Below are 27409 nucleotides of genomic sequence, written 5' to 3' on the forward strand. Positions count from 1 at the left end.
AACTCCTGAGTCTTCATTGGTAAAAAAAAAATCAAACAATTAAGATTTCGTTAAAATTTCATTAAAAACAACAATTTTCCCTATGGAAATAAACATGCCTCAGTCTGAGGTGGGGGAGGCAGTTGATTCCGTGGGAGGAAAGCAGAAAGAGTGGCAGCCTGTGGACACAGAGGATCCTAGGGTCGGTTAATCATAACAGGTACAATTCATCTTCAGGGTCTCTGGCTCTGCCATCCCCTCCTACTCATACACAGATACAGACCTCCCCTTCCCATTCAGAGAAAACTCGGTGCTACAGAAGTGCAGAGAAAGGGTGGGCATAGAAGGCCAATTGTTGGTTCAAGAGCCTCTTAGGTGACATTTCCCAAACTTCCTGGGAAATCACCCTCTGCCCTTCCCTTGTCCACTTTCAGGGCCATTGCCCATCCCCCACCCCAACTCTGCTCTTCACAGTAATTCATTGAGCTCATGTGGGTGAGCTCTTGAGGTGGGGGGTGGGGGGGTGGCAAGAGAGCCTCTGCAGGAGCCTCAGTTCTGCTTCCAAGCTGTGGCGTTTCATTGAGAAGGAACAAACGGTGACTGTTCTGCTAAGCTACACAACAAGCTGCTTTCTCCTGCCCGTGACCTTTACCCAGGAAGAGGCCAAGCACACTTGTCAAGCCTCTTCATTCGCTGCAGAGAATATGAGGTAAACAGCAAGAAGGCTCTCATTGTCATCAAGTTTACAGAAGCCGCTGGGACTTTTCACACGGGGCTCTTGCTTGCTTAGTCAATGGCTGTGATACAATTTTTCCCCCTCTGTGGAAATGGGTCACTTGAATAATTTATTTGGATGGATTTCGGTTGTCCTGGATGATAGCCAAGACCTTGGTGATGTGGTGATTCCACGGCAAACTTGTTCATTCGCCCACAATCCGTGCCATCTCCTATAGTGCTTGTCTCCAGAGCCCTGGTTTTGTACAGTTATTTCCAAGGGTAACCTTTGAAGGGGTCATTTACTTCTGCCTTTCTAGGACTTGTCTGTGGTGGACCACTGAGGGCTTTTGAAGAAGGCAGAACACACTGGCATGCTGCTCTTTCTTCTTCCCATTGATCTTGATGACGTCCTGACGCTCTAACTGTTCTTGGTCATTGTCTTAGTTAGGGTTTTACTGCTGTGATGAAACACCATGACCAAGGCAACTTTTATAAAAGAAAACATTTGATTGGGACTGGTTTACAGTTTCAGAGGTTTAGTCCATTACCACCATTGCAGGAAGCATGGCAGCCTGCAGCCAGATGTGGTGCTGGAGGAGCTGGGAATTCTACTTCTTGATCAGAAGTCAGCCAGGAAGAGTTTCTTTTGTGAAGGCATTAGGAGGGGCATCTCTTCTGTCCTGGGCAGAGGTTAAGCATAGGACTTCAAAGCCCACCCCCACAGTGACACATTTCCTCCAACAAGGCCACACCTCCTAATAGTGCCACTTCCCATGGGCCAAGCATATTCAAACCACCACAGTCATCTTCTGTCTGCAAGTCCAGACATGAAGGACAGAGTTGAGAGGTGAATAAAGGCCTGAGTCCTGACTGCCATAACTGAGCTCCTGGAAAGCATTCATGGTGGGATTCATTGTGGACTTTTCTCTGCCACTGTCCAGGGCATCCTAGCTGATATAAAGTGTCTCCTCAATGGGTCAGAAATAAAACAAACTCTCAGCCAATGTAAATAAATACACTTGCTTTGTCTCAAGCAAGATGCTGCAGTCCAGAGGCCTCCTGAGGACTTCACTGTTACAGCAGTGAGGAACTGCAAATGGATTTGAATGATAGGCATCTAGCTAAAGGACCAGAGAATCCTTCTTCCAACTCGGCAGCTTCTTACCCTACAATGGTGTCATGCATTTAATTACTTATTTTCTCTCCCTGAAGGATTTAGAACTGAGATCAGGCTCTTCCTCCCCCCTTCCCTCTCCCCTCCTTCCCTCCATCTCTTCCACACATTGAAGTCTATCAACATCCACCATGTGTTTCTCAGCTTCCTGTATTTCTGAGTGCGTCGGTGATGGGGGTCTCTAGGTCCCCTCAGTTGGGTACGATGTGCAGCGTGGGCTGTGGGCTGTGCACTGGAGGCTCTTTGGTTCACAGTCTCCTCTTCCTCCTCCACCCAAAGCTGGAATCCTCTGGAGACAGGGCCAGAAAAACTTTAGAGTCTAAAAATGATTCGTTCAGTGTAAACTCTGCTGGCGGCACTGTTTTAGGTATGGGGCAAGGCAATACTGTAACTGAGATTTAAGAGTATCTACACTGAAAGAGGGAAAACGGATGCCACTGGGCTTGGGAGATGGTTTCTGGGGGAAAAAAAAAGACAAAATATGCTGTCTCACTAATATTTACTCAACAATGAGGGTGCCCATCCAGAGAGGTCAAATCTTTTGTTTTATATGTGTTCAAATTTATGAAGCTATACACAAGATTTCTACACTCCTGTGAACACGTTTTACTTAATTTAAAAAGTTAAATAAATAAATAGATATGCCTACATGGTTTATTTATTATTTTATTTTATGTGTATGAGTGTTTTGCCTGCATATGTATGCCATGTATCTGCATGAATTGGGTATCTGCAGAAATCAGAAGAGAACATCAGACCACCTGGAACTCAAGTTAGGGTTCTGGGCGCTAAGTTCAGGTCGTCTGTAAAGTCAGTAAGTACTTTTAAGCACCGTGGTGGGTTGAATAAGGATGCCCCCCATAGATTACTATGTTTGAATGGCTTGGTCCTCAGTTGGTGGAATTGTTTGTGAAGGATTAGGAGGTGTGGCCTTATTGTTGGAGGTGTGTCACTAGGGATGGGCTTTGAGGTTTCCAAAGCCCATATCATTCCCAGTTAGCATTTTCTGCTCCATGGTTGTTGACTCCACATGTAAGTTCTCAGCTATCACTACAGCACCATGTCTGCCTGTCTGTTGCCATGTTCCCTGGTGTGATGGTCACGGACTAACCATGGAAGACTGTGAGCAAGCCTTCAAATAAGCTATTTCTTCTTTAACTTGCCTTGGTCTTTACAGCAATATCTTTACCGTGTATCTTCACAGCATATCTTCACAGCATATCTTCACAGCATATCTTCACAGCAAGAGAAAAGTAACTAAGAACCATTGAGCCATCTCTTCATCCTATCCCCTTTTGAGACAGGGTCTCACTACATACTCCTGGCTGGTTTAGAGCCTGCTATGGAGGCTGGCCTTGAACTCACAGAGGTCCCTCTGCCTCTGTCTCCTGATTGCTGGTATTAAAGGTGTGTGCTACCATGTCTAGATATAAAAAAATCTTTAAAAAAGAAAGGAATGAATGAACAGGAATCTTAAAGGTAGCAGCATCAAGCCATCTATCTTGTCTCTTACCCAGGAAGGACCTGAAATGTAGTTGCCCACTGAAAAATCCAGGGGTATCATCAACATCAGGTATGGCTTGATATGATGCTCACAGAAGACTACTGGGATTCAATTTCCAGGCACTCCGGGGCTCTTCTATGTTAGTTATATCTCAGGACTTGTATTAGTCAGGGTCCTTTACAGTAGTTCTCAAAATATGGGTTGAGACCTCTTTGGAAGTCAAATGACCCTTTCACAGGAGTTGCGAATCAGACATCCTACATGCCAGATATTTATATTACAATCCATAACAGTAGCAAAATTACAGTTATGAGGTAGCAATGAAAATAACTTTATGGTTGGGGGTTCACCACAACATGAGGAACTGCATGAAAGGGTCGCAGCATCAGGAAGGTAGAGAACCAATGCTCTAACAGAACAGAACCAATTGGACTTATTGTGCCTCAGAAGTCTTAGTCTGGTGCTGAAAACCTTGAAGAGCCACAGGTCCGGAGTCCACAATGAAAGCCTGGAAACACTGGCTCTGATTTCAGTGAAGAAAGCAGCAGCAGCAGCAGCAGCAGCAGCAGCAGCAGCAGCAGCAGCAATAGAGTAAATCAACTCATAAACAAGCGAGAAGGCCAGGGAAGCAAGGTGAACAATCCCCCTTCTGCTGCTGCACCTCTTTGTACCTGGGGTGCTGCCCACATTCCAGGTGGGTCTTCTCCAAGCAATTAAGGCAACCTGGATAATAACTTCAGGTAAAGCTCTCTACTCAAGTGATTCTAACTTGTGACAACTTGACTTTAAAACCAGAAATCAGAAGCCCCAACATGGCCACTCAGTTCCAGGGAGTCTCCACAGATCTGTAAGCCCTCAGCAACATGCTGGCATGGGGGAAAGAAGAGAGATGAATATGCCTTTCATTTAATATAGTCCTGGAAGAATCCTTAAGTCTCATTGGTTCCAAATGGATTGCATACACATTGATGGAACAATCACTGTGACGTTGGACATACAAAGCACAGCCTAAGTCACATGATTTTCCTCAGCATTCTTTCTAGGCAAAAAGGCAACATCCTTTTCTTCCAAAGAAGTCCCCTGAAGCCACCCTGCCCTCATCCATCCCTTTGGTACTACAGGGTCATCACCATTTTTTTCCCAGTGCCTGTGAGTTGTACCTGGCTGCCCCATCACCCAGATGGTTGCATGGGAGACAGGTCACAGTCCTTTTGGCTCCTCACTGGCAGCATCTTAGTCTGGGACAATATAAGAGATGAGTCCTGTCCTGTAACAATGTGGTGGTATCTAGGCGCTCCACCGCCCCCTTCCCTTCCCCTTTGAATAGAAAGCCTAATGATGACCACTCAAGGCCAGCAGAGCTTTCCATCATACACAGCTGTTGCCCATAGCTAGCTCTGACACCCTGAGTGGCTCAGATGCAGATAGCCCACAGGCACCTCCTCTTCTTGGTGTCTGTACCACTCTACATCATGACATGGCATTCATTCCTACTCAGTAGAGGGCTCTGTGTTCAAACTCAAGCCGTTTGGGTGTATGTGTTCAAGTGTGCCTGCATGGTGTGTATACATAGGCATGCATGTGTTGGGGGAAGGTGGTGCCATTCTTAAGTTCCAGATTAGAAGCACATACAACTACTTTATGAACCAGGTTAAACTTGGTGATATACAATCTAAGGCTGCTTTAGTTTGAGTGTTAAATCAGTGTTAAAATAAACAGCCTTAGGTGGAGGGTACCAAAGGTGGGCCTCACGAAGAAAATGTGCCAACAGCGTGCACACAGTTCTGCACTGATTCCCTTCAACTTGCTGCACAGGGAGCAAGGCAGGCGCAAGTGTGAGAACTGCGTTGGACTCCCTCCTGGTACATCAGTGACCTCTGCTGGTGGGATTTCCCTCTCCCTGTGCACAGAAGTAGCATCCCTCCAAGACAGTGGTTCTGTTGCCTTCAGATGCCACACTGCAGAGCTGGTGGGCTTCCCTGCTTACACTTTCATTGGGGGCCAGGACTGCAGCCGCCAGAAAGTCTGAGTAAGCCTCCACCGGCTTCTTCTCAAAGCATGTTCACTTTCAGATACAACTATATTTATTTAAAAATTCTCAAAGAGGTTGCAGGAGAGGTGGCTCTTGCAGTGAGCCCGATTTTGGTCCCCAGGGTCACATCAGCTATTTACAATGGCTTCTAACTCCAGCTCCAGAGGGATCCAACACCTCTGACTTCTGCAGGCATCTGAACACACACGCACATGTCTGCACACAGACTTGCAGAATTGAAAATAATAATAATAAAAAAGAATATTAAAACAAAATTCTCCAAAAGGGAGGCAGCCAGATGGTTCAGCCTGAATACAGGAATTTACTCTCTGAGATCCAAATGGTTTGAAGGAGAGGACCGACTCCTGAAAGTTCCCCTCTGACCTCAACGTGTGTGAAATGGCCTGTGTTCCTGAATATACACACATGCATGTGTGAACACACAGGTACGCACAAATTAAACAAAATTTAAGTCTCAAAAAGAACATGTCTAAAACCAAATGCTACTAGCTAAACAAGTCTGAATATATGTTGTCCTGGCTGTCCTGGAGCTTGGTATGTAGGCCAGGCTCGACCTTGCCTATGCTGAGATTAAAGGCATGGGGGCACCATGCCAGCCCAAACTTCCCTATAAAACAGCATATTTAACAACCCAGTAAAGTCAAATAGATACTCTCAGAATAAGGTTATTTTTCAGGTCCACGATGGGCAGCTGCTGAGGCATCCTTTATAGATGCACAAATTCACATCTATCGCTGCAGTTCATCTAACTCACAAATCAACGCAAAACGCTGCTGCTGCTCACTCATTAGCCCACATCTAGGTCAGGCGGATCTTTGATTGACTGTCCAGGCACAGCTGTCCTGGGGGACTCCAGCCCAGGAAGCTAAGCAGTCAAATTGAAGCCGTGATGACAGATCTTCCAGCATCCTGCAGGATTTTGTTTTTAACAGCTTTTCCCCAAACCTCTTGTCTTTGTAGGACCACGGGGTGGCACTCGAGAGCCTTTTCCAGCGTGAGGTTCACCTGTGGGTGGAGCCTGTGCAGCTGTCTTCGTTGCGGGGCTCTGACTACAGTGAGAGCTCATTGGACCAGGGGCAAACTCCTGACCATGGAGGAACCAATCCGCGCATGGCAGGTCGGAAAATGCCTGGGAAGTGGGGAGACAGCCTGGAAGAGCAGAGGCGGCTCCTCAGCCCACAGAGAGCACAGAGATGACTGGAGAGTGGGACGCAGCCGAGATGAGATGTCGCAGGGAGAGATTTCTACTTCTAGTTCAACTTTGGCCCAGCATCCTTTGTAGGGTTTTCCCCTTCCATCATGGCATTTGTTCAGGCAAGGAGAATTCTCGAAGACACGAGCTTTTGTTTATATGACATTCAAAACAAAGAGCAGGATTCTGAATAGCTTGGAGAAACTCAGAACTTGAACTCATGCAAACTTCCAAGAAACCTCATAATGGGATGGGGTTTTGTCTGTCAGGACTTTGTGTTTAAAAGAGAGAGAGAGACACATAGAAAGCCTTTTCCCCAATTTATTTCTACATTTTCTATAAAAATCTATCTAAAATGTGTAAGCAAAAACAAAAGATTGAAAACAAATCGTCACCATTAGGAAACTCGTTACACGTTCATCATACAGCTACACATTAGGCAGTCAACGAAAGACCAAGAGAAACAGTATAGCTGGGCGTGGTGGTCCACACCTTTAATCCCAGCACTCTTGAGGCAAAGGCAGGCAGATTTCTGAGTTTGAGGCCAGCCTGGTCTACAAAGTGAGTCCCAGGACAGCCAGGGCTACACAGAGAAACCCTGTTTCGAAAAACCAAAAGGGCAAGAATGTACACGTACACACACACACACACATACACACACACAGACACACACAAAGGGGGTGCAGGGTGGGCAGAGGGGTCTCTGACATCTACAGAATGATTGTATCGTGTGAAAACAATGTTCGCACATACATGTATTAGCTCTTTCAATACACAGCGGCTACATATGTACACACAACTGTACTAGGCTGCTTCTCACCTTTATTGAGTTTATACTCAATCTACTCTATAGGAGGTACTTCTCTTAATCTTGAGAGCTCCTGGAAATTGGGTCGATCTTCATAGCTGTCTGTCCTGCTTGGGCCACCCATCCTGCCGTGCTTCTGCGAGCTGATTGTACAACCAGGAAGAGGCAGGATGAGGAAGTCCACCATTGCTTGTTCCATATACAGAGTGAAATGTGGAAGGGTGTAGTTTGTGGATTGGTAAGTTGATATCTGAAGTTGAGGAATTGCCCAGTAAATAAACAGGGTGTCTCATCTCTGTTCTAAGTACATTTTCAACACCTAGACCAGTGGAGTCATTGGCTTGGGCCTGCAGGCTCTGCATCTAGTAATTAGTGAAAGTAATACCCTTTCCCCCAGATTCTTTTAAATAAAGATGAAAGCATCTGGCGCACAGCCTGGCCGAGTCTTGGCTGATGTTGAATGTTTGGTGCTGTTTTAATCAGCTTTTTCTTCAATGTGTCCTAAAAGGAGGTTGTACCACTTACGTTAGAAGAGACCGAGTATCAGCTATGAGCCAGCGCTGTGTTGTGTTTGAATTCAGTTTCAGAGGAGATTGTTAGATGTAGCTCTCTGAATTTCGTTGCTGTTGACAGGCTGGTCTCCGACTCATTGTCATTATTGTAGGTCTGTTTTTGTGTATGTGAGTGAGATTATAATATAATGACATCACTTCTTCCTTCTTTTCCTCCCTCCAAACCCTCCAATAGACCCTTCCATGGTCTCTTCTAAACTCATGGCCTCTTTTTTTTTCATTGATCATTGTTATGTGCCATATATATATTCCTAAATATAAGCTGCTGTGTCTGTATACTGTTGCTTGTATGTATGTTTTCAGGGCTGAGCACTTGGCATTGGTTGACCGTTGGTATGTTCTTCACTGGGGAAGACCACACCCCTTCCCCCAGCATTCTTACTTGTCTGTAGTTCTTTGTGAAGGGTTGAGGCTTTGTGGTCTTTTGCCCTTCAACTTTGGCATGTCTTTTGGTGTCCCGGTTCAGCTCATACTCAGGCAGTCATGTTGGTGAGACTATGGGTGTAGCTTCTGACAGTACGAGGAGACACAGTCTCACAGAAAACTCCCTGACCTTCTAGACTCTGACTCTTGACCTTCCTGCCACAGTCTTCTGAGTGGTAGGATGCGTGTGCTACCACACTATGCTTGAGTTTAAAAAATTTATTTTGAGACAGGATCTCAGTCTGTATCTCTGGCTGACCTAGAGAACTCACTTTGTAGATCAGGCTGACCTAGATCCATATGCTTCTGCCTCCCAAGTGCTTGTATTGAAGGCATATGCTACCAATATAACGTCGTCATCGTCATCATCATCATCATTTAGTATGTGTGTCTGTGATGTGTTGGTAGTGGTGATGGGGCATTTCCTTTCTGTTGCTGTGATAAAAATACATGACCCAAAGCAACTTAGGGAAGGAAAGGGTTTATTTCAGCTGACATCATTGAGGGAAGTCAGGGCAGGAATTCAAAAGAGGGCAGTGGATGCAGAAACTATGGAGGAACGCTGCCTACTGGTTTGCTTTCTGACTCAGGCTCACCTGGCTTTCCTTCACAGCAGAGTCATCTGGCAGTATGCCAGGCCCTCCCGTGTCAATCACCAACCAGGACAGTCCCCCAAAGACATGCCCATAACCCAATCTGATGTAGGCAATTCTTTTTCATGATTGCTCTCTCCTTCTGACTTTAATTTGTACTGACCGTAAAACCTCACCAGCCCAGAGCACTCACAAATCATAGCACAAACTATAGGGTCAACTGTCTCCGTCCAATGTGGGTCCCGGGGTGGAGTTCAGGTATTCTGACTTTCAAGTTCACTATGCACTGTGGCAATTCTCCAGCCCCTACTTTCTCCTTTGAAGGATGTTTTCTTTGGTCTGGAGAGCTTGGTTGTGCTAAGTATAGACATCTTTGCCATTAAACTGGCAGAAGCTAACCCTGAGGGAAGTAAGTGGGAATGCGGGAAAGAGGCAGAGGAGGAGAGAGGATATTATTGTGTGAGTTCTTCTATCCAGCTTTGCTCAATGCCTATGATGGTGTGTATCACTTAACAGTGGGGTAAGCTTTGAGCTGTGTCACTAAGCAAACTTGCTATGGAAAGAACCTCATACTTGCACAGACTTAGTATTGGTGGATTGCTGGATGCACTGGAGAAAAATGGCGACCATGAGATGGTTGAGGCTGTTGCTGGCCTTACTGGTGTATTCCTCAAAACAAACTTTGACACACACAAACACACTCTGAAATCACCATAAAAGCACAGTACCAGAAATGCATAAGCCAGCAACACAGTTGTTACACTTTGAGTCTGAAATGTCCTCCTCAGGATCCTGGTCCCTAACTGGTGGTGCCATTTCTGGAGACTGGTGGGCCTGGACGTAGGCTCCTGGGAGTGGGCCTTTGAGGCCTGCTTTTAGTCGAGACCTTTCTGCTTCCCGATCCACCAAGACACAGACAGACCACCTGTAAGTTCCCATGCCTTTCCTTCAGTGATGGATCCTAGCCCCTGAACTTGTAGGCCCAAATAAATCCCTCTTCCTTCATTCTGTCTGGTATTTGGCCATGTGATGAGAAAAAGTGACCCAGTTAGTACTTTATGGTCATTATCAAGTATTGTGCATGACACATAATTGTGTTGCCCTGTTTTTATATGGGTGTGTATATATAGTGTATACAGTGATGTAGAAGTGCTCACACTAGCGTGACCGTAAGTCCTGAGTGACACTGGCCTTGGTGTTCTGATGGCAACGGTGTCACTAGGTGCGGAGAATTTTTCAGCTCCATTATACCCTCATGGGGCCTTCCATCTATACCCAGTATGTCACTGATCATGTAGCACAAGACCATACACACAGTCCTTCCTGATGCTGAACAATGCCTCTGTCTCTGGCATCTGGGAAGTCCTCTGTAAGGTCCTACCCAAGCCCCAGTCACATGGTCCTGATTTCAGATCTGCTCGGAAAGCAGGGCTGTTGAAGAAGAGGGTCAGGGTGGCGTTTGAAGGAACTTTAGGGGTTTTCCTCATAAAAATAGGAAAAGGCTCAGCAGGAAACCCCACAGATATCCTACACTAAGAAGACTTGGAAAGGCCAGCGCTTTTTCTTAAAGTGGACTCTTAAAAATTCTGGGGGAAGTGCCTTGTGTAGGCAGCCAGAGGCCACTCGCTCTTCAGAGAACTGCGAGTGGATGGAGCTATGTGAGTTGACTGAAGGACTTCAGTAGGGTCTGCAAGTGGGCCCCATGGGGATCCCCTCTCTCTCCCAGCCTGGACATGTACATCCAGGACACATTTCCATGTGGTCTGATTTCTTTTCCTTCACTTAGGTTCCCAGTTCCTTCTCCTTCCATTAATGGTAGCTAGTTCCTCTCCCCAGCCCCACCTTTCTAGAGAGACTTCCCATTTCCACGACCAAACATCCATCCTCACTTGTCAGTGTTCATGCTAAAAGGTCTGAGTGCTGGGAGTGGCCTCAGTCTTGAGCAAACTGGGATGTTGGTCAGGCTGGATGGCAGATTGTATGCTCGGTGGGTGTCTCACCTTGATGTCACTATACAGTCGCTTGGAGGACCGTGCTGGGGAAAGGGACCCTGGGTTTCACTCTTCTCGAGGGTCCTGCTTCACGGCAGAGGCTGAGTTGAGGATGGATTTTCCCAGAGAGCAGGCCAAGACCTGAGTGGCTGTGAGGTTGACCAACTGGAACAATGAAGGGATCTTTGAAGAAAGGACAGACACACAGAAACTCTGAGATAAGGTGGGCTGTATGCTTTGATGGAGACACACCAGCAGCTGCCCAGAAACAGGGCATTTATTTTATACATCCGAATTGAGGAGATGTCTGTCTGTCTGTCTGTCTGTCTTAATGAGGACGCAGATCTAGCTTATCCTGGTAGGAGGTCTCTATAGGGGAGCTGTCTCAGGCTGTACACATTGGGGAGGAGGAAGCCGTAGTGCATTCTTTTCTGCTCATACTATCAACATCTGCACAAGGGTAGATCATCATTCCCGTGCATCTGAGGCATTAGGGTTTGTGACACAGCACAAGCTCACCAAGGACTTCATCCCACAGAGTAGCAGTGAGGCCCCAGGCAAAGAGATGCAGAGGTCTGAGTCTGTCTCTCACCAGCCCTGGGGTGCAGAAACTGTCATATTAAGTGTTAAGAAATGACTCCATGGACAGAAGAGACCATTTTAATATGGCCAGGAACTTGAACAAAGACATACGGTGGAGAAAGGGCTAGCTGGTGTCTGTGGGAGTGATGACAGCCGGCCCCTCCCTAAACTCAAATGTACAGGACAAGAATACAGATGGAGTCCTGTATATTATGTGTCTGGGTATTTGAAAGCTGTAAGCAGGGCTAAATGTCTTAATTAAATATGTTCTATTTGCCTCTTGTACGTGATCTCAGGTTGGTTGACTGTAGGAGAGAAAGCAGCCATCTCAGAGATGCGTCAGCAGTGCCTGGCTGCTCCTGTGATGTGAGTAACCTTCTATGGCTGACATGCCATTTCCTTGCCCTACCATTAGGGGGACCAGGGTGTGTAGCTGATTGCCCAGACTTTGGGCTTTTGCTATTCTGCAGCAGAGGGCACCGAGCAAACCTGATCTCTGCAGACACTGGTTTGTTCTGAAGATTCTGGCTCCCATCTAAGCTCTGGCCTTCTCCACATGTTACCCTTTGGAGGGGGCATTTCTTTGACTCATCTTTCATCTCTGGAACTCTGGCTTCTTTCTCATATAAGCTTCCTGGGAGACGTCTTTCATTTCCAGTTTGAATCATTCTAAACCCAAAAGATGATCCCTGATCCTTCCTTAACCCTAGCGTCTCAAATCCACCCCAACACCAAGTTCCACTGATTCTACCTTCTAAGTATCTCTCAGCTTTTCTCCTTCCTCCCCATTGCCACTGCAGACATACAATCTAAGTCACTATCGCCTTTAGCTCAGTCACTTCCTAACGGCTGTTTCTAGCCATCACCTTCTGCCAAGGTATTTTCTACATTCAGCCAATGTGGCTTGCTTTTTTTTTTTTGAAACAGGGTTTTCTATCTGGCTGGCTCGAAACTTAATATGTAGACCATGCTGGGGCTTGAAACTCAGGGGGCTTCTCTTTCCTCTATTTCTCCCTCCCTCTCTCCCTTCCTTTTTCTTTTTCTTTCCATCCTTTGGATTGAACCCAGGGGCTCACACATGCCAGGCAAGCACTGAGCCACTTCTCTAACCTAAGTGCCTCTGGGTTGCCCTTCATACAAGACCCAGCTCTACAGCACAAAGGCCCTGCATATCTCAGCCCTTTGTCATCCCTTTTGATCTCAAGCCTGGCTCACCTGCATTCTGGTCAGGACCGGCCTCCCATGCAAGGTGATCTCTCTCCAGAGGTGACCTTAGCACACACTATTCCGGGGCCCAGAACTCCTCTCCTTGCTACCTGTTACTCATCTTTTAGATCTCAGCTCACATGTCACTACTTCAAGGCCAGTTTTTCTTAAGGTTTAAACTAGGGCAGTGGCTTTCAACCTTCCTAGGTCTGTGACCCTTTAATACAGACCCCATGCTGTGGTGAGTTCCACTGCTCCTTTCTAACTATAATTTCACGAGTATTATGAATCGTAATGTAAATATCTGACACACAGGATATCTCATACGCAGCGCCCGTGAAGGGTCATTTGACCCCCAAAGGGGTCACGACCCATAGGTTGAGAACGACTGGACTAGGGCATACTGCCCCATTAGATGGCCTGCTAGCACCAGGCAGTAAGCACCTCTTCTTCATAGCACTTTACAGTGGTTGCAATTACTCATTTTTTGGTGTGTTTCTCTCTGGATCATGCAAACTGCTTTCGGCTTCTCCCGGATTCTCAGTACCTAACCCAGCTGTGCTTCAGTGACTTGGCGCCAGTCTCATTTGAGTCTCTGAGCATGTGGCTAGTGGTCTGGAGGCAGCCCCATTCTTTCAACTGCTCAAGTTGAAAACTTAAAGTGTTATCCTTGCTTCGTTTTTCTTATCTCCTGGCACCTAAACACCACCAACAACTATTAAATCTACCTTCAAAGTCCACTCAATGTCTTCAGCATTGTGTGCTTCCTAATGGAAGTAGAGGGTTCCACTGAGGAAGATTTCTTGGCAATTCCTACATTGTGAACACCTCATTTCCTTATGGCTAAATTTAAAAGGGGGAGGAATGGCGTCTACTGATCAGGAAATGATGCCACAGACCTCACTAGAGTCTCATTCAAATTATTAAATAATAGCAATTATGAAAATAGGATATTTTAAGATTTATGTACATCATTTCTAGTCATGTGTGTATATGAAGTGACGGCAAGAGAGGGTCTGTTCACATGAGTGCAGGCTCCTGCAGAGGCTAGGGCTTTGGGTCCCCTGTAGCTGGAGTTACAGGTTGTTCTGAGCTACCTGATGTGGGTGCTGGGAATCACATTTTGATCCTCCTCAAGAGCTGTATGCTCTGTTAGCCACTAAGCCATCTCTCTGGGGGAGCAGAGGAAGTCTGGGGGAGACGTGTATAGTTGACATGGGGACACCCATGAGCCTAAGACTCATGGCAAGGCCTTCCCCGGGTCCATGTGCAGATGGTGGTCCTGTGTGCAGTATCAGCCACAGCTTTTCTTCTCTCAAATGCCTTCAGGTCACAGTGCTCCCCACAGAGAACCCCACTGAGATGAGCTAACCCATCTCCTCCTAACCTACCTCCTCATGTGTGTTGTGTTTAATAAACTCATTTGAGTTTCCCAGCTGCTGCCAGTGCATCAGCTGCTCAGTCCCAGCTTCTCTGCATGTGTGCCTGCCTTCATCATTCCCCAGTACCCCAGGCGGGTCAAGTCCAAAGCCGAGACGGTCATGGCGATCTCGATAGTCCAAGATAATAAAAAAAAATCGAGCTGATGAAATTTAACATGAAGTAACATTTTTTTTTGATGTGATATGTGATGTGTGTGGGTGCGCGTGCTCGCATGCACATGAACTCCCACACAGAGGCAGAGGTTGTTATCAGGTATCTTTATGGTGCTCCACTTTAGCCTTTGACTCAAGCTCCCTTGCTGAGTCTGGAGCTCACTGGCTGAGTGGGCTGGCTAGTGAGTTGTGGGGATCCCATCTGTCTCTGTCTCCCCAGAACTAGAACAAGAGGCATGCAGCTTTTTAAAAAAATATTCATAGCAGCTTTATTCATAATAGCCAGAAACTGGAAACAACCTAGATGTCCCTCAACTCAAGAATGGATAAAGTGGTCATTTACATACTGGGATATTACTCAGCTATTAAAAACAATGACATCATGGACTTTGCAGGCAAATGAATGAAACTAAAATAGATCATCCCGAGTGAGGTAACCCAGACCCAGAAAGACAAACATGGTATATACTCACTTATAAGTGGATGTTAGCTATAAAAGTAAAGGATAACCATGGTAAAACCCATAGACCCAAAGTAGCTAAGTTAGCAGGAGGGCTCAAGGTAGGGACACACGAATCTCACTGAGCAGGGGAAGTAGGATAGACATCATGGGTGGATTCGGGGAGGAAACCAGTGTGGGAGGGGCAGGGATGAGAACAGGAGGGATCAGGTGAGGGGATGTCTTAGGGTTCTTTGCTAAGGAAAGACAACATGACCATGGCAACTCTTATGAAGAAAAACTTTTACTTTGGGGAGTTTCAGAGGTTTAGTCAATTATCATCACGATGGGAAGCATGGTAGTGTGCAGGCAGACATGGTGCTGGAGGAGCCCAGAGTTCTGCATCTTGAACCACAGGGATGTGCAGCTTTTTACACTGGTGCTGAGAAGCCAAAGTCAAGTTGTCAGGCTTGAGTGGCAAGCACTTTATTGACAACAGTCTTCCAAGCTGGTAACTATTAATTTTAAAACATATTTTTTTAGACTTAACTATCTTAAGTATATGAGTATTTTGCCTGCCTGCCTGCCTGCCTGCCTGCATGTATGTATGTATGTATGTATGGGCACCACCACACACATTCCTAGTGCCTGAGAGGGCCAGAAGAGGACATCAGAACCCCTGGATCTGTAGTTACAGATGGTTGTGAGCCACCATGTGGGTGCTGGGAATTGAAAGAGCAGCCAGTGCTCTAAACCACTGAGCCATCTCTCCAGCCCCCTGCTTACTTTTTAGAATGAGCATAGAGGCGTTAGTACATATGACATCATATGCTGTGTAGGCCCTGCTTCGGTGGAGAGGGAGAGCAGGACAGGGCACAGCTAAACCGTGATTGGTGTTGAGTCACTGGCATAGGATTATGGGTCTATGGGAGCTGCACATTTGAAAACGTCCACATCAAAAGATCTAAAAATATATGTCCAGAATGCAACATGCCCTTACTGTTTCTATCCTGTCACCACCACCTCCCACCCATCCACTCACAATCTCTCATCTGCTCTCCTGTCTCCAGCCTTCCCTGTCTGGTGGTCTGCTCAAGACCCTGCAGGAAGAAGTGATCCTCAAATGTACCAGATGCATCCCCTTTCTGTGCTTTGGTCTTACTTTGGAATTTTTGGCACCTCTCTGACCACATCCCCCTACCACCCAGTCCCTTGCAGGCAGCCCCATGTGCCAGAAGAGAACTTCAGTGCTGTGTTAAGGTCCACAGAGATCTGCTGTGTCCTTTGACTGCCTGTCCAGGCTCATCCAAACACAGGCGTTTATATCCACCTATGGTTCCTTTGTCCCTATCATACCAGTATGGACCTGAGCTTGAGGTACGGGCTCTGTCTTCTTTCTTCTCTGGTTTTGAACCCTTGGGAACTCTGGCTCTAGATCCTTTTTTTTTTTTTTTTTTTTTGGTTTGAGACAGGGTTTCTCTGTATAGCACTGGCTGTCCTGGAACTCACTCTGTAGACCAGGCTGGCCTTGAACTCAGAGATCCGCCTGCCTCTGCCTCCCGATTAAAGGCGTGCGCCACCACACCCGGCTGGCTCTAGTTCCTAATTCTCTGTTGCTTCATCAGCCTCCTTCATGAGACTTAAGTACCTGGAACATACATACACGCTGCCTCATGTATCTGTGGCCCAAGCCTTGATACAATGCACAATACTAAGAATTAAATATATTTTAAGGCCATGTGGTAGCCCACACCTGTAATCACAGCCTGTAGGGAGTGGGAGGAGGAGGATCTTGGGCTTGAGATGAGTCCAGGCAGCCCGGTGTGGTGGCGCACGCCTTTAATCCCAGCACTCGGGAGGCAGAGGCAGGCGGATCTCTGAGTTCGAGGCCAGCCTGGTCTACAGAGTGAGTTCCAGGACAGCCAGGCCTATACAGAGAAACCCTATTTTGAACCACCTCCCAGCGCCCCCCCCCCCCAAAAAAAAAAGATGAGTCCAGGCTACACAGCCAGCCTGGGCTACATTGCCAGATTGTTTTTTTAAAAATCCAAATCAAAACCAAACAAGCAGAAAAAAATTTCTAGTAATAGAACTGGCTCAGATTTTGCCTCTACCTACAAAGTTTTTTTGTTTTTGTTTTTTTTTTTTTGTTGTTGTTGTTGTTGTTGTTTTAATGTTAGGTATAAAATACCTATGCCTGTAATTACTCGGAAGGGTTAACTTTTATGAGAAGACCTTCTTCTTCTTCTTCTTCTTCTTCTTCTTCTTCTTCTTCTTCTAGAAACATTAAAAATATTTATATCACAGTGTGTGTGTGTGTGTATAATGACAATTCTGGAATTTTTTTAAAACACAGAAATAGTATAAGAATATGCTTTCATTTTAAACTCAGGTGTGGGGCTGAAGGACTGCTTTGGATTGTCTGCGGCAGCTGACTATGATTTGCCTCGTGCTCTAGCACAGGCATGGTTTTGCCAGTTGCAGATAGTATCTGAAATTGTGTGATGTTTGGAGTTCTGGGAACTTTTCAGAAGGTATACCAATGCTAGGGCCCTGAGAGGTGGGGTTCACAGAGAGGTTGGTGGTTCACAGGGGTTGGATGTGGCTTGTTAGTAGTCATGCTCAAAGAAGAAATAAAAGGAAAGAATTCAGATTCAGGGATCTCTCTCCCCTCTATCCTTCTTTTGCTCCTATTGAGTGGTAGGATGTGAAACCTGGGAGATAAAATGTGGGAAAAAGAAGAAACTACAAAGTAGCAAAGACCACCACTGTGTGTGTGTGTCTGTGTGGTGTGTGTATGTTCCACCACAGCTCCTGAGGAGGTCAGAGGGTACCCTTCTGTCCTCACCTTCCACCATGTGGGTCCTGGGGATCAAGTCCAGTGGTTAGACTTGACTGCACGTGCTTTTACTAAGCCATCTCCTTGGCATACAAAAAACATTGAAAGGAATTGACATCTTTGCTACTGCTAATGAATAAATACAGCAATTCTATTATGACTAGGCTTTTCATCGATTGTCTATAGAGAGATTACTGCATACCAACATCATGCTCAGTGACCATAATTCAGTGATGAACAATCAGGGTCAAAGGATGTAAACTAGGGAGGGAAAAAGAATTCCTACCAGAAGGTAAAGTCAGTAGATGGCCAGAGTTTGGTGAGAGAGGGTAAAAAGTTCTTAGATATAAGACAAAAGTCTTAAGTGGAGACATCTTTGCCACTGTAGAGGGTGAGGGTCATAAAGAAGCTACACCAACCAGGTGTTGACTAAAATATGTTTAAAAATATGTAGCAATGGGGTTGCCTCACCTGACCGGTTTTAATGTGGGTACTTTCTTAATCGTCACCAGCTCTTACTTTTTGAGACAGGGTCTCTCTGAATAACCCTAGCTGTCCTGGAACTCACTATGTAGATTAGGTTGGTCTCAATCAAACTCACAGAGATCTACCTGCCTCTGCCTCTGTGCAAGAATCAAAGGTATGTGCCACCACGCCTGGCTACAGGATGCTTCACTGTTTAAAATGTTACACAACTAGATAACGCATTTTTAAAAAGCAGTGATAATGGTGATCAGTTTTGGGGTAAATCTGGGTTATTTGCCCTACAAATAGAAAACGGATGCTACAAGTAGCCACTTGAAAGTGTTAAAAATAAAAACTGATTTTGTGTTGGTGGATTATATTTGCGGAGCTTAGAACCCTCTTCACGTTTCCCTTCATGACTGCCTGCATTTGCCACCAGATACCTGGCTAAGGTTAGTGTGGTGGTTTGTATATTCTTGGAGCAGGGAGTGGCACCATTTGGAGGTGTGGCCTTGTTGGAGTAGGTGTGTCACTGTGGGTGTGGGCTTAAGACCCTCACTCTAGTTGCCTGGAAGGCAGTCTTCCACTAGCAGCCTTCAGATGAAGATGTAGAACTCTCAGCTCTGCCTGCACCATGCCTACCTAGATGCTGCCCAATGCTCCCACCTGGATGAGAATGGACTGAACCTCTGAACCTGTAAGTCAGCCCCAAATAAATGTTGTTTTTCTATAAGACTTGCCTTGGTCATGGTGTCTGTTCACAGCAATAAAACCCTAAGACAGTTAGTCTGTGGCAATAGGATTCTTTCATGTGAAATATTGCCAGCTGATAACAGCATGAAGCTATAGCAGGTTTTATGGGGCAATATCCCTGGCCCAGAAGAGGAACTCACACTCAATACACATGACACCAATCTGGAAACAGCCTTCTTCAAGCTCATTTCACAGAAGTCTACAAAACGGTGGTTCTCAACCTGCAGGCGGTGAACTCTTTGAGGGTCGAAGGACCCTTTCCCAGGGGTCACCTAAGTCCATTAGAAAACACAGATATTTACAATGCAACTCATAGGAGTAGCAAAATTATAGTCATGAAGTAGTAATGAACGTAATTTTATGGTTAGGGGTCAGCACAACATGAGGAACTAGATTAAAGGGTCGCAGCATTAGGAAGGCTGAGAACCACTGATCTAGAACATTTCAAAGCTGCACGACTTTGTCTTGTCCCCTCATTCTCCAGTGTCTTATAAGAATGCTTATAAGCATTTTTCTTGAAAGAGCCAAGAAAGTTCAAACTCCCTGCCTTGCTGTGAGAGTGTCTCAAAGTCACTACAAAACAGGTAATGGGGATTCCTTCAGAGCTGGGGGTTAATAATGAATGCCTAGATCTAAATACATGGCTAAGCATCTGGGATTCAGTAAATATTTGTTTTCTGTAATACTTCCAAGTGAGGATTTCACTTTGAGGTACCATAACATCAGGCTTATCCCCAACACTTACCAGAAGTATTTGATGTCTCTTATTCAGGTTTTCCCCCTCCCACCTCCGATTGCTTTGTTTTGGTAGCTCTGGCTGGCCTAGAATTCATTATGTAGACCAGCTGGCTTCAAACTCAGTTCTGCCTGCCTCTGCCTCCTGAGTGCTGGGATTAAATGAATCTGCCACTATGTCTGGTCCCTATTTTAATATCACAGTTTATGAGTCCTAAGCATGTAGGTTCCATGAAATATAAGCAAGGAAAACAGTTATATTGAATGAGTGTTGTATGTAACAAAGCCATGACTCACAAAGATGAAATAGCTGCAAAGAAGAATTAACAGTAAGTCATTTAGAAAAGACACCTAATGTAGGAATAAGCTATTTTAATCAAGCAAAACAAATTTATATTCATTATTTCTAAAAATAAAATTAGACCTTTCCAACCCTTAACATCTGCATTTAATCATATTTCCTAACCAAAATACAGATGCTAAGACAGTGAGTTACAGTATATCTCGTACGGCATACAGTATGTCCACTGTTTACACTTCAGTTCTACTTGGTCGTTACGTACTCGATGCAAACTTAAACACCACTCATAACATTTATACAGTCAACAACAACAAAAACGTAACCAGTTGTCTTAAAATGGCTCTTCTATAAATTGTATAGAATGTACAGAAATACAAAGTCAAGTATTTTATCAAAATATACACCCCTCCCTGAAACTAACACAAGCTATCAACATTTTAAACGAATAATACAATTATAGAAAATATTTGCAAAATTATTTGTATGTATAAATATTCTGCCATATTTACTTTGGTCTAGAATTATCAGCATACAAGTCCACTTAAAAAATATCCACATATAAGGGCCAGGAGACATCCATACATATAATTATATTTGTAGTTAAATCAAAATAACTTAAATCCATAATTTTTTATAATTATAACTGAGATAAAACAAATTAGTGGATCACAGGATTGCTTGTCATCTAGTTATTAATTCAAAAGTGATTTTCATAAGCCCTTTGTGACTCAACAAAACTCAAATGATGTGGGTGTACATATATACAACGGACAAAACAAAGCTCAGTTTGTTTGCAGTTTCCCATCTCCTCTAGTATATAATACTGTATGTAGGTGGACATAGATGAGCAAATGATAAATGCAGATACATACTGGGGTTAACAGCAACGTGCTACAGTATAAAAGGTCACCTGGAATCATGTCCTTGTTTGTTCTGGGTGTTTAATTTTTTTCTTTTTGCCCACCCCAAACCCCACTAAGCCTTCTTCATGGAGACAACACAACATTTGGTGCGAGAAACAGGAGTCCTCTGATAACCTTCCAGCCTTGGCTTTCCATCTACTAAATCCATTGAGCAGGAATGGCTGCTGGAACTGTTCTGAGTTTTGCCCATCCTGGGGCTGGAAGGGCAGGGTGTGTTCCCCCTCCCTCCTATTCTGGCAGTTTTAACAGGAAGAATCTTTTGCGTTCCAGCTTTCCAGGATCCTAGTTCACAGGAAAAAAAATACTTGTAGGGCAAGCAGACTTCTGAGGGCAATGTTGACAGTCATGTTAATATAAAAATTATTTAGAAATGTAAGTGGGGCTAATGTCTGCACACATGAGGACAGAGCATCTGGCTTTGTGGATGCTTCTGAGTCCTGTCTGTAAGGGACAGAGCCCTGTCCTTCCATATTCTATCTCCCCACCCCTCAGAAACAGGTCTGCTGTTAGAGGCATAGGAGGTCACCAGGTCCCCTTGTCCCCATGTTATCAGTGGGGGACAAGAGCCTGTTGTTAACCACTATGTACCTGTGGGCTGCATTATCTCCAAGGACGTGTAAAATTGAGGAATTAGGCTTTCTGCCATTTCCAAGTGCCTGAGACTAGATTACCACAGAGGTGTGTATCTTGCTCTCAACCTCCTGCGTGCTGATTCAGCGGAATGGGAGATATCAGGATTATCTGACCCCTTAAGTCTGGATAGGGCAGCCCCCAACATCCATGGCCTTGGGAGGACTGGAAGACGGCAGAGGTTCCGAAGAATCTGACTATTCTTAGTCTCTGAGGTGAGGCCACTGCAGAGGATTTATGGCCTAGGGAAGCTCAGGTAAGTCTGGGAAGGCTTTCCCCATAGATAAGGCATGACCTATGTTCTGTGTGACTTGAGTGGACCAGTTCTAATAACAGTTCAAGGGAACAGCACAGCATCCCATTGAGCAGCATACACATGCTCGCCAGTCAGATTCCAAGTGCTCTACTGATTTCTACAGCACTCCTCATTCTCTCAGGTCTATTGCTCGTTAGGATTCTCTACAAGGGACATATAGACAGCTAAAAGTTACAGTGATTCATATATGTATTTTACAAGGTTTATGTTGCAGGAAAGTATTTCTAGATGATATGTGAATGTCCTACTTTAGGTTATCCATTACATATTTTCAGTTATATTGTTAAGTATTTTGTAAATACCCATTAATTTACCAAAGATTAACAGTGCAGAAACTCAACGGCAATAAATACTGTCATAGCTCGTTTTGCACGTCTCGAAGACGCTGTCTTCATGATCCTGACCCTTGCTCTCTCCAGTGACTAACAACAGTTCGGCAGACCTCATTAGTGCTCTTGGGAAAGTGTTAAATTAGGCTAAAATTCCGTTGCTGTTTTCACTGTTCAAAATCCCACAGCTAAGAACTCATTAGCCTTCACAAGATACTAGGGTCGTTAGAGGATTCAGCTATTTTGTTTTTTACGCATTCTGTGTGAAGTGAATGATAAAACCCAAAATAGTTGTTAGGATCCTTTTTTTTTGGAGTTTACACAAATGAAAATTAACACCGCCCCCTATCCTTTGTGACTATTATGTGAACAAAACTAAGCTTAAAAAACTAAAAAAACAACAAAAAAAAAAAGAAAGAAAGAAAGAAAAAAAATCACAAACAATTTTGAAGACTTCTAACTGTTGTTGTCACTCAAAGGACGTTTTCAGCAAAGGCTTTTATGTCATCCTTTTGGTCGCTGTCTTCCGAATCAGTGCAAAGCTGACTTTCCAAGAGATCCGAGTTCTCGTGGCATGTGTCATCTGTTTCCTCTTGCTTAGGTAAGGTCTTGTATAAGTGTTTCTTTTGGTGCATTCTGAGGGCAGCAGCTGTTTTGCATATTTTGGGGCACTGGAAGCAAGCAAAGCCTTTCCCATCATGCTCCCGGACGTGCCTCCTCTCGTGGTTCCGTTTGGTGGAGAGATACAAGAAACCCTGAAAGCAGAACTGACAGTGGTAGCGCTTCTCCCCAGTGTGGATTCTCTCGTGGATCTTGAGCGTTGCGCTGAGTGTGAATGCCTTGTTACAATACTGACAGATGAACTCCTTCACGCCCAGGTGTATGCGCTCGTGCTTCTGTAGGTTCCCCTGCACCGAGAAGCACCGCCCACAGGTCTTGCACTGATAAGGCTTCTCTCCAGTGTGGCATCTCATGTGCATCTTGAGTGTGGAGGAGCTCTGGAACTGCTTTGCACAGAGCTCGCAGATGTAAGGCTTCGAAGTGAGATGCTGGTGGGGCTTGCCTTCGGCTCCCGCCCCTGCTGCCCCATCAGGGCAGCCATCACAGAGTTCACACTGCAGCTTGGGCATCTCTTTATTCTCTTCTTCTTCTTCTTCTTCTTCTTCTTCTTCTTCGAAGGCCTTATCTGGGGGCAGTTTCACCTCTGCACGATCCAGTTCGGCTGGGTATCTGTACCGGCCGACGGGGCTTCTGCTCCTGCGTTCCTTCCTCCATTTGACTTTCCTCATTTTTCTCAGCTGTTTGGATTTCTTCTTGGGTTTGTAGTTGTAGTATGGGCGCCACGGCTTATCAGTGGAGTCCTGGTCACTCACTTCATCAAATGCTTCACTCATCTCTACACATTCAGCCTGGCAAAGCCCAAGGGGGCTGTCCCCAGGGGTTTGTGGGTCATTCTCCCGAGGCAGTGTCTCTTCCTGCATTTGATACTTAGGTTTTCTCCCTCTTTTGTAAAACAGCTTAGACCCAAGGATGTGCCTTTTCACGATGGCTTCGTTCCCAATTTTCACTGTTATTTGGCAAAGGGGTGCAACATTGCTATTTGTGGAGGTACCGGGCAGAGCAGGTTTTGCGATATAAGTTTCAATCTTACTGGTTTCTTCAACGTTTGTGGTTTTGCCTGAAGACCCTCCGTGATCAGCAACATATTTTGTCTCCTCTGTTATTTCTCCCCTGTTACTCGGAACAGTTTTCTTTTTCTCCTTAGTGCTTTTGGGTCTGCTTGCAGGTTTACTGGCTTTCTCTGTCTCGGGCTTGCTGTCCTTGATCAGGGACGGGCTGACCACCGGTTGTGAAGGGGACTTGTGGTTGCTGTTGGTCAGGCTAGCAATGGCGTTGCTGTGCTTGATCACCGACGAGAACTGGCTGCTGTGCACAATGACGGAGGGCACCGAGCCGCTGTAGCTGATCACAGAGGCCGAGTGCTCACTGCCTTTGCCGACAGATGAAACACATGCGGGTTCTGTCTGTAGGGTGGCGCTGACGGTGTTTCCAGTGGAAGAAACTGACACCTCAGTTGAATCGAAGTTATCGACAAGATTGGTTTTCACTGCCTGCTTCCTCCATTTGATGCCTTCTGCATTTTTTACTCTGGCAGAAGTGGGTGCGCCCTGCCGTGAAGGTGTTTCCACTGGCATGGCAGGGCTGCTGGCCAACGTGTTTCTGCCATCTTGGAAGTCCAGTGTGGGCATTTCAGAGCTTTGCAGATTCGGAACGATGAACGTATCAGGGGCGGATTCACCCCTTTGACTGCTTCCTTGAGCACTTACATAGGAAGAATTCCGGTAGCTCTTATAAGGTGCCCTCTTGCATCTCATAGGCAAGAGCCTGTAAAGTTTGTATGGATAGACAGTAGGCTTCAAGCCTCCATTCGCTGTTTTTTTATTGATGGAGAGTCTGTGATCTATGGCATGAAAAGACTTCTGATGGTTTTTTAGTATGTAGTAGGTCATAAAAGTTTCAAGACAGAAAATGCACTGGTACCGCCTCTCTCCAGTGTGCCAGATTTCATGTCGTGTCCTGTACTCAGCCAGCGCAAAGACCTTGTTGCAGTAATGGCAAGGGTATGTTCTTCTCCACGAGTGAACATTTGCATGCCGCCGGAGGCTGGACAAAGTCACATAACTACGTTTGCACACGATGCAGCTGTAGAGCATCTGCCCGTTCACAAATTTCACCATGTGGTCCGTGTCTGACAAGGCACTCCCTGCGCTGGATAGTTCGCCAATCCTATTTTCTGGTAGTAATGATTCCGGGCTTCTGAATGAACTTCCATCTTGTCCAATAGTGGGGTAGTTTTCTAAGAACGGTTGGTTTCCTCCTGGGATGGGCACGTGGCTAGACCTCATGCAGATCTGCTCGTGCCGGTCCAGTCTGTTAAGGGTGGTGAACTGCTTGTTGCAGTACTTGCACACAAAAGGCTCCTGGGTTGGCTTGTGGAGCTGCATGTGGGCACTGAGCAGCGTGCTGCTGTCAAAGGACTTGGAACAACAGCTGCAGTTATAAACGAGGGGCGGGACCTCTGCTGCTCCTGGACTGGGAGCATCAGAGGGCTGATTTTCTTCTTCCCTGGGAACATGGATATCTCCCTCATTGCTGGGAGGCTCTGAGTGTGACAGATCTGGAGCTGGCTGTGGGCTTCTTTCTTGATTCACCTCTGGGCAGGTTACTAGAGAGAGTGGCATATTTTCTGTGGTTGAGTCAGAATCCTGGGTTTGGGGCTTTGGCTTTCGGCATGGCTTCGCTTTTGTGGCAAGAGCATCACCAGTTTCTTTACCTGTTTTAGCAGATGAGCTGCTGTCCTGTTCCCTCGGAGGCTGACTCCTGTAGGCCTCAGTGATGGACGAGACGGCATACGAGTGCTCAGCAAGTGTGCGGACAGGCTCTACCTCATGGCAGACGCTGGCTCTCTCCTGGCAAAGGCTGGCTGTCCTCATGGAATCAGACACCTTTTTGAAGCTTGCTCTCAAGTCCAGGGGAGAAAACATGTTATTACTATTTTCCGTCTCAATGATGGAAAACGCGTTTGTGATCCTTGGCCCATTAGTGACAGCTGGTTCTTCGTGCCTTTTCTCATTTTTTTCTTCTTTAACCACTCCCTTTTCAGTAATGCAGACTACGTAAGGACCTGGGGAATTTGAGAAGTTGCGGTCACTAAGGTCTTCTAAGAATGATATTCCCAGCTTTTTCCCTGCAGCAGCAAGATCAGTGACGGTTTCCTGTCTTTTGACCACAACGGTAGAGCTGTAGATATAATTAAGTATTTCTGTAAATACTTCAGCTTTCAGATCATCCAGCTCCAAGACGTGACTGGAAATGCAGATCGTATGGCTCCAAAAGATGTTTTTGAAATAAAGACTTGAGGCGGCCAGGACATTGCTGTGGGCTTTAAACTTGGTGTCTTCCACGATGATGGTGACATCACATAAGATGCCCCGAATGCGCTGCTCATTTAAGATGGAGAGTACTGTGTCACTGTGAAAGTCGTCCTTGAGGTCCCTGGAGAGGGACATGACTGTCATCTGAAACAAGAAACAAATGGTCAGGGCTCCCATAGGTGCCTTGGTCATCTGAAACAAGAAACAAATGGTCAGGGGCTCCCATAGGTGCCCTGGTCATCTGAAACAAGAAACAAATGGTCAGGGGCTCCCATAGGTGCCCTGGTCATCTGAAACAAGAAACAAATGGTCAGGGGCTCCCATAGGTGCCCTGGTCATCTGAAACAAGAAACAAATGGTCAGGGGCTCCCATAGGTGCCCTGGTCATCTGAAACAAGAAACAAATGGTCAGGGGCCTCCCATAGGTGCCCTGGTCGTTTCTAGGCTATGTGCTACTTCTGGGGAAACTTTTTTTTTTTTTTTTAACACATAAGAACTCAGCCGGTTATCTCATCCTGTTGAGTCTTGGAAGTCAACAGAAGGCCAGCCTTCCTCTTGCCCCAGACTATTTCTCATGCCATTGCAAGTAGCTGTGGTTGGAAATTCTCCCAGGATTCCTTCCCCTGCCTTCTGCAAAGGCTTGGCTATGTATATGTGTCCAAATATGGGGAGGGCAAGTTTCTGTATGAAACAAGCAGAAAGGGTGTCCCCCCCTTGAGGCTGCTGCACAGAGACTCTAGAGCTGACGGGCATCATGGTCTTTTAGAAGCATTCACGTTTTGTCTGACTTTCTCCCTGTAACACACGGTCTTACTATTTTGCTCCAACTAGCTTGTAACTTGTTATCTAGACAAAGCTGGCCTTGAACTCAGAGATCCACTTACCTCTGTCTTCTTTCAAATGTTCTCCCCTGCTACTCCATGACCAGGCTACCGCATGTGCTAAGTGAGTCACATCCCAAGCCCTACTGGCCTGGAACTAGTTTATGTAGGTTAGGCTGGCATTGAGCTCACAGAGATCAGTCTGCCTCTGCTTCCTGAGTACTAAGTATAAAGGCATTTGTCAACATACCTGGCTTCATTTGATATATGTGTGCGCCCATGTGTGTGCGTGTGATTGTGCATGTGTGTGTTGCTGAGGACTGAATCCCTGGCCTCTACATGCTGGTTAAAGACTCTACTACTGAGACATAATCTCAGCCTCTTCTATAGGTTTTCAAAGATAACCTTGATAATCTGATCCAAACATAATTCATAAAGCAGAAACCATTTATTGATTTACTTTTAAAAGCTTCCCATAAGTGACTGGTAGCTTTACATGAGGGCTCTCTGCTCAGAGAAGCAGCAAGAATGGAA

At 45.6% G+C, this 27409-nt stretch overlaps 2 protein-coding genes across 2 annotated transcripts in view; both read right to left on the bottom strand.

The window, feature by feature from the left end:
* Positions 1-27409, bottom strand: part of Rasa2 (RAS p21 protein activator 2) — a 194616-nt gene that overhangs the window by 124876 nt on the left and 42331 nt on the right. The gene's annotated exons all lie outside the window — the stretch shown is intronic.
* The window catches only part of Zbtb38 (zinc finger and BTB domain containing 38), a 38022-nt gene continuing 30590 nt past the window's right edge, over positions 19978-27409 (bottom strand). Inside the window, exon 2 of the mRNA XM_085827926.1 lies at positions 19978-26198. Coding sequence (XP_085684052.1) covers positions 22593-26198 — 3606 coding nt within the window. The 3' untranslated portion in view covers positions 19978-22592. The remainder of the gene's footprint in view (positions 26199-27409) is intronic.

The sequence above is a fragment of the Mus caroli genome, unplaced genomic scaffold (assembly GCF_978045245.1).
Source record: "Mus caroli unplaced genomic scaffold, Mus_caroli_1 scaffold_11, whole genome shotgun sequence".
In the NCBI taxonomy this organism is placed as follows: domain Eukaryota; kingdom Metazoa; phylum Chordata; class Mammalia; order Rodentia; family Muridae; genus Mus; species Mus caroli.